The sequence below is a fragment of the Microcaecilia unicolor genome, chromosome 2 (genome assembly GCF_901765095.1).
Source record: "Microcaecilia unicolor chromosome 2, aMicUni1.1, whole genome shotgun sequence".
Lineage (NCBI taxonomy): Eukaryota > Metazoa > Chordata > Amphibia > Gymnophiona > Siphonopidae > Microcaecilia > Microcaecilia unicolor.
Window position 1 is genome coordinate 222,296,587 of NC_044032.1, and position 7,576 is coordinate 222,304,162.

Consider the following 7,576-nt stretch of genomic DNA (forward strand, 5'->3'; position numbering starts at 1 on the left):
CACTCCAGCCCATCCCTATCTATTCAGTCACAATCAGGGCATAAACCGTAGAAGTTTGTCCAGTTACCGGCGTCGCCACCCAATCTCCCCTAAGATTCTGGGGAACCATTCCTTCTAAACGGGATTCCTTTGTGTTTAGCTAACTCTGCCAGTTTTCACTATCCACAAAACAATGCAGGCTGCTTGCTCTCTGGCTGTGCCCTCCTTTCCTCACCAGAGGTAGCATCCTTTGTCTTCAGGCAAGACAGAGTACTGGGTACTATAAGAGTGGACAGAGCAGGTATAAGCTCAGACCTGGTATCATGCTTCTTTACCTACAGGAGGTCACTGTTATATCTAGCATACTGCATGGGGGGGGGGGGGGGGAGGAGAGAGTGCAGGATAGATTCCTGCCAGCCTTTATAGCATTCCACCTCTCTGTTAACTATGGTAACTGCTCTGGACAATTCAGGAAATTGTGGTAGTGTACAAAAGCAGCTTGTGTGAATTGTTTCAACTGGGTTCAGATTAACCAGACATGCAAACAAGATAAATAATGAGAAACCTTAAAGAAGACCAAAGAAGTTGTTATGAACCTCTTTTCTTGAATATAGTTACATATATCATATGTCAGGGATTTCCAAGGACCACATAGGCAATCAGGTTTTTGGAATATCCACAATGAATATGGATAAGATCCATTTACATAACTTGAACCCCTAGTCAGTGGCCGTGAATCGATCTCATGCATGTTCACTGTGCATATTCTGAAACATGCTCTGAGGTTTGGGGGAAGCCCCAGTATATCATGGGAAAGAAACTGAACCCTCCCCCCCCCAAAAAAAAAAACAACAAAAAACCCAAATGTCAAATGCCATATTAGAATAAAATGAGCCAAAAGCCAACTCAAAAAGAATACCACACATACAAATATGCCCTGAGTGTGTTTACCGACCATCCCAGAATACTCATGCCCTGTAACAACACAAATAAGCAAATTCCCAAATCTATCCTACTACACTTCTGAATCTGCACTGCCGCTGAGGTGATTATGAACTATAATGCCGCTTCCCCTTTCCTGTCCCTGTCACTGCAATCATACTAACAGCTTGAAGGATATTCATGAGAAAAAAGTGTGTACTTAAAATAGAACACAGTGGTATAATAAACAGACACACACATACACATATATCTTCATTGTTAGCACAGCACAGCTAAACCTGTAAGGGGTGGGGGGGATGGGGGTGAGTCGGCAATTATTTTAACCCTGCAGCAACAGCCTTATCAATATATTTGAATACGAAATTACTGCTGCTTCAAATGAGATCATAGGCACTTAGGTCTACAAATTGCAGGTTCTAAACAGAGCCAAGGATGAAATCTCCTCCCATTGTACTTTGCTCTGTAGTATGACTGACCTTGTAATCACTTTTTTATTATTTTTCTTTGAAAAACGATTAAGTAATGCTCATTTTTTAATATATATATGTAATATTGAAGGCACTAATAAACTGACTCAGGCACACAGCCAGGCACCTAATGAATGCCGTACAGTCCTACAGTAACACTTCTATTGCTAGAACCAAATCAGATCTTGCCTCTAACGAAGGGCAGCAGCTTCCTGGAACTCATCTCAGACTTTGCTCTGAAACTCCAGCTCCCAAGTACAGGGTTTTTTTTTCAATGGAAGTGTTGAAACAAGCCCCGGCATTAATCAAGCAGCACTTCTGTGTACTTTAGAGCCTGAGCTGCCGAAAGCGATCCAGGAAAGGTCGCACGGTGAGAGCTCGGCAGAGAGAGAGAGAGAGAAACATGCTCAAAAGGCGGCACACGGTCACTTCCTCAGCCGGATAACTTTCTAGTTGATGAGATCGCTCTTACACGGCTGAAATGAATGCGCAAGGATGGAGGCGTCCAATATTAATATGGGAAACCGCGTGCCCCCCCCCCCAACCCTGTAATCGTCAAAACCCCAGCCTGCCTCTTCCCGAGGTTCGAAAAGCTGGGGGGGGGGAGGATGGGACTTAATATACCGCCTTTCTGTGGTTTTTCCAACTACATTCAAAGCGGTTTACATTATATACAGGTACTTATTTGTACCTAGGACAATGGAGGGTTAAAGTGACTTGCCCAGAGTCACAAGGAGCTGCAGTGGGAAATTAATCCAGTTCCCCAGGATCAAAGTCCGCTGCACTGACCACTAGGCTGCTACTCCTCCATGTGACATACAAAGTTCACATCACTAGACCAGCACATAGGAAAACAAGGTGGCAAAGGTGAACTGCCATAGTGTAAAGGCATTTTCTACATTAAAGTGAGTCCACCCCCCACACACACACACACACTTTTCACGTTATCTTTTTGACACCTAACATGTCATCCAAATCCGTTTGTTGAGGTCTACGCTGGTCCTATGACCTGATCTGCCCTCCACTGCTCGTTTGGTAATGAATGCCTGGAAAGGGTGAGGAAGCACTAGGGGTGCTACTTCCCAGCCTCGGGGGTCTCTCAATAGGAGGAAAAATAAAGGATCAAAGGAGATGTAAGTGTACTACACATTGGGTGAGGGTCCAGCAGTCACTCTCAGCCAAGGCAGTCCTAGTTATTCTCTCCCCACTACTTCCCAGAGGATCCAGGTTCACAGAATGCTTTTTTTTTTTTTACAGATCCCACCAAAATGAGTTATAGCTAACAAAAAAAGCGTTAACGGTGCATCTTGCCAATCGCCCTAACAGATGTTTTATTTCTCAAGTGTGTTTGATCTTATCACTGGTTTAAATTTCTTCAGAGTATGTGAGAGGGCTGCTCTGTCTCTACTTAGGTTTTGATACCTTCGATCGATCACAGTCACTGAACTTTAGTTTAAAAGCGGCTGCTAACTGAAAAGCTTGCACGTCTAACCCAGGCAGCCCTATTAGGGAAGAGGGAGGAAAAAATAACGAAGCTGGTTTTTAACTAGGAGAAAACTCCTGAAACTTTGCCCTACCTTAGCAAAACTAAACGAGATCATCTGTATTCAGGAGAAACTGCATAATGGCCATTAAATAGTAATAAAACAAGTTTCCACAGCAGTTTCTTGCTGCCTATGATAAATATCAGATCCCCTTAAGAGCGAGAAATTGGTCAACGGGATCAGTTACATGCTGTGCACTGATTATGATTCAGGCACTTTGAGGCGGGTTTTTCTCCTTAAAAATAAGATAGCTATTTTGACTGCACATTTTCTTACTTACTGCTGTGGAAACTTGTTTTTTTACTATTTTATCATTCAGCGATTTCCACCACCACTCTATAATTTAATGGACATTAAATACCTGTAACTCATCAAAAGGGAGAAACCCCGGTCTCAGATCACCTTAAAGATTAAGGAGCTACCCCCCCCCCCCCCCCCCCCCAGCATCAGCACGTGCGATCGCCCAGATTTGTTTTGGTCACGCATTTAGCTTGGGGTTGATTTTCGTTTTTCCATTACCTGTCCCATGTTGAGGTAGCCGTATTTGTTAGCTATCCTGTTGGCTTCCTGGCTTCCCCCTGTAATTCTCACAGCCCAGTGATTCGTGTACATCCGAGTCCTGCATGAAGACAAGAAAAATCCCAGCAAGAGAGCGAGAAGGCAGAGCAGATCCCCTCCGGAGAGCCTCCTGCAGCCCATAGTCCACGCGGCGCAGAGCCCCAGAACTTGTCCCTCCTGCAGGCGCAGCAGCAGCAAGACACAGGAGAGGCGAGTCCGCAGCACCCTCCTCCGCTTTCTTTCCAAAACTTAAGTGCGCCGACAAACAGCTACAAGCCCAGGAGGCTGCATGCACCTTTCGCTGCACTGACAGGAACTCGGTTCCAGCTCGTCTTGCACTTTTAACTTCGGCTTTCCTCTCTATCCAATGGTATGTGTATGCATTCTGGTCCCTCCTCGGATCGTCCCTGTTTTTTCCCCCTTCCCTATCCCTCTTTCGCCTACAGTGTGTCGCGATACGTGTTAGTCTCTGATACATACACACACTCTAGCTCTATCGTGCTCTCTCTGTGGAGTAGTGTGTGTGAGTGGAAATGGCAGCAGCCTAACTGACTATCTGTCCCCCCCACCTCCCGTCCGAAGTCAGAAGTACTCTGGACCAGGAGAGAGGCCGGGAGGTCCTAGCGCCCTCCAGCTCTGTTCGGAGCTCTCGGCTAACCTCAGTACAGAAGAGAAAGAGGCAGAAAGCAGTGTCCAAACCATTGAAAATTCTTACAGTAACAGTTCGCGATATTTATGAGATTCTTCATACAACCAAAGCGATTTACATATTACATACAGGTACGGTGTTCGCTAACATGAACTGCAAATAACATTGTCACCAGTTGCATTGCCACAGTCTACATTTAAAAACAAAAGTGTGTACACATACTAAAAATGTGACATTGTTTTTCAAGTACGGGAAATAGGTGGTCTGAAAACTTCAATGTTGCTCTGACTAGAAAAGTAACTACGGTTTGTTTCAGGGCCTGCTCAAGAAGTTGTGGCATCTTGGGTCAACTTTTTGTCTTTGTGGCCCTGCCATGCCCCCCCCCCCCCGCCTTCCACCTGTCCCAAAATATTTTCTTCTCTTCTTCTGTTTTCTAGAACAGATGTATTCCACATATTAATAAAAAGGTGGAAAGAAGAGCAAAGACAGCCAGCATGGTTAAAAGGAGAAATGAAAGAGGCTATTAGAGCCAAAAGAACATCTTTCAGAATATGGAAAAAAAAAAGATGTGAATGAAATCAAGAAGCGGCATAAGCACTGGCACCCAGGCTTCCCTAACCAAAAGAGGAGAAAAATTAATAAAGCTGGTTTAACTAAGAGAAAACTGCTGGAACTTTACCATACCCTAACAAACTAAACCAGATTATCTGTGCCCAACAGAAACTGCATAGTGGACATTAAATACCTGTCACTCATCAAAGGGGAGAAACCCCGGTCTCAGATCACCTTAAAGGTTAGTAAAACGGCGAAGTGCTCCGGGTGCACGCAGCCAACATTAACATGGCACCGTGCACCTGATGAGCCTATATCCAGGAAGGAGATCCAGGGCGTGTGGCAAGGTGCTAGGCGCCTTTCAGGGTGGGTGGGCTTGGAAAAGGGAGTTTAAAAATCCCCACAGGTCTTCGGATGCCATCTTCAGCTAGCGTTCGGGAATAAAGCACAGCAGCGGCTTACCTTGATTCCCGGAAAAGCACAATAAGTACATAAGCACATAAGTATTGCCATACTGGGACAGATTAAAGGTCCATCAAGCCCAGCATCCTGTTTCCAACAGTGGCCAATCCAGGTCACAAATACCTGGCAAGATCCTCAAAAAAGTACAAAACATTTTATGCCACTTATTCCAGAAATAAGCAGTGGATTTTCCCCAAGTCCATTTTAATAATGGTCTATGGACTTTTCCTTCAGGAAACTGTCCAAACCTTTTTTAAACCCCGCTAAGCTAACCACCTTTACCACAGTCTCTGGCAACGAATTCCAGAGTTTAATTATACATTGAGTGGAGAAAAAGTTTCTCTGATTCGTTTTAAATTTACTACTTTGCAGCTTCATTGAATGCCCCCTAGTCCTAGTATTTTTGGAAAGAGTAAGCAGACACTTCACGTCTACCCGTTCCACTCCACTCATTATTTTATAGACCTCTATCATATCTCCCCTCAGCCGTCTTCTCTCCAAGCTGAAGAGCCCTAGCCGCTTTAGCCTTTCCTCATAGGGAAGTTGTCTCATCCCCTTCTCTGCACCTTTTCTAATTCCACTATATCTTTTTTTAGATGCGGGGGACCAGAATTGAACACAATATTCGAGGTGCGGTCGCATCATGGAGCGATACAAAAGCATAATAACATCCTCATTTTTGTTTTCCATTCCTTTCCTAATAATACCTAACAGTCTATTTACTTTCTTAGCCACCGCAGCACACTGAGCAGAGGGTTTCATCGTATCATCAACGATGACACCTAGATCCCTTTCTTGGTCGGTGACTCCTATCATGGAACCTTGCATTACATAGCTATAATTCGGGTTCCTCTTTCCCACATGCATCATTTCCTTTGCACTTGCTCACATCAAACGTCATCTGCCATTTAGAAGCCCAGTCTCGTAAGGTCCTCTTGTAATTTTAAACAATCCTCTTGCGATTTAACAACTTTGAATAGCTTTATGTTGTCAGCAAATTTAATTACCTCACTAGTTACTGCCAGCTCTAGTTCATTTATAAATATGTTAAAAAGCAGCGGTCCCGAAGTTCTGCTGGGCTGGCAGGAAATCTAAGATGAAGTGGCAGCAGCTATTAGGGCACTGGAGAGTGGGGGGGTTAGGACTGCCGGATATGCGGGAGTATAACCAGGCATGCCTCCTACGACATCTGCGGGACTGGCTCCTGGGTACGACCACATACACGGATGTAGAATTGGAGAGGGCATATTTCTTCCCGTGGCATATGAACAATTTACTACATATTAAGCGGCCAGGGCAGTTACCTGTTAAAATCAGAGAGAGTGTATTGTTGGGGCCGCTGAGGAAGGTGTGGCGGGAGTTACTGCAAAGGTGGGGACAGGATCCGGGTTCCAGTGTATTCTTATCACTAGCTGGGAATGATGATTTTACCCCAGGTAGGGAAAATGCTGTGTTTCGTAGATTACAGGAGCAGGGAGTAGAGCTATTAGAGAGTTTTATTCAAGAGGATGGAACCTTGATTGCATTGGCTGACTTCCAACAAAGATGTTCTGGGGGAGTGGCGGTGCTCTTTGCTTATCAGCAATTAGCACATTATGTGCGTAGTCTGGGGAAGGAGGGGTTGTCCCTTAGTTTTGGGAGACAATTCAGGGAATTTATGGAAGGGGATGCATTGGGGCAGGTTTCAGTCTCCTGGTTCCGCAAAGAGTTAGAGAAAGGGCAGCCAGGAAAGCAGATGTCAGAGGTGGCAGCGAGGTGGAGTGCGGAAGTACAACAACAAATTTCTGAACAAAACATAAAGCAAGCGCTGATGGGTATACCGAAGGTGGTTTACAGTGCAGAACTGCAAGAGTGTCAATTTAGAATCTTACACAGAGCGTATTTTTCCCCCAGGAGGGCTTTCCATGCTAAAGTGGTGTCTTCAGATAGATGCCCGAAATGTAAACAGAACAATGCCACATTGGTGCATTGCCTATGGCAGTGTAGAGCTCTTAAAGCCTTCTGGGGGAAATTGGGTAGATATATGGGAGAGGTGCTGGGGTACCCAATCGCTCTCACTTTTGGAAAAATGATATTGGGTATCCCTGGGCAGTGGGGGGTTGGGACCCAAGGGGAGCGGCTGTTTTTGAGCAAGGCATGCATAGTGGGGAAAAAGTGCATTCTCAACCATTGGGTGGTGGACGTGCCTCCCTCTCATTGGTACTGGAGAAACAAATTACATCAGCTGATGCTCTGGGAGGCTAGAGGGGCACGCTGGACACCAAAGAGAAGGACACAGTTTTTAAGTATCTGGGGGAAATACATAAACAAGATATCGCCCCGAGCACGCAGTCAAGTGCTCAACGGGCTACCCTGAGGATTTTGGGATACTGGATGAGCACGGGTAAAAGAGACATATACAGGAAGGGGGGAGGGGGAGGGAT

General features: G+C 45.2%; 1 protein-coding gene across 2 annotated transcripts in view; it reads right to left on the reverse strand.

The window, feature by feature from the left end:
* Positions 1-4,022, reverse strand: part of PCSK5 (proprotein convertase subtilisin/kexin type 5) — a 739,798-nt gene extending 735,776 nt beyond the window's left edge. Inside the window, exon 1 of one of the 2 annotated variants that reach the window (XM_030193725.1) lies at positions 3,452-4,022. In XM_030193725.1, coding sequence (XP_030049585.1) covers positions 3,452-3,631 — 180 coding nt within the window. In that variant the 5' untranslated portion in view covers positions 3,632-4,022. The remainder of the gene's footprint in view (positions 1-3,451) is intronic. The other variant, XM_030193726.1, reaches the window with a different exon arrangement.
* Positions 4,023-7,576: the final 3,554 nt, after the last annotated feature.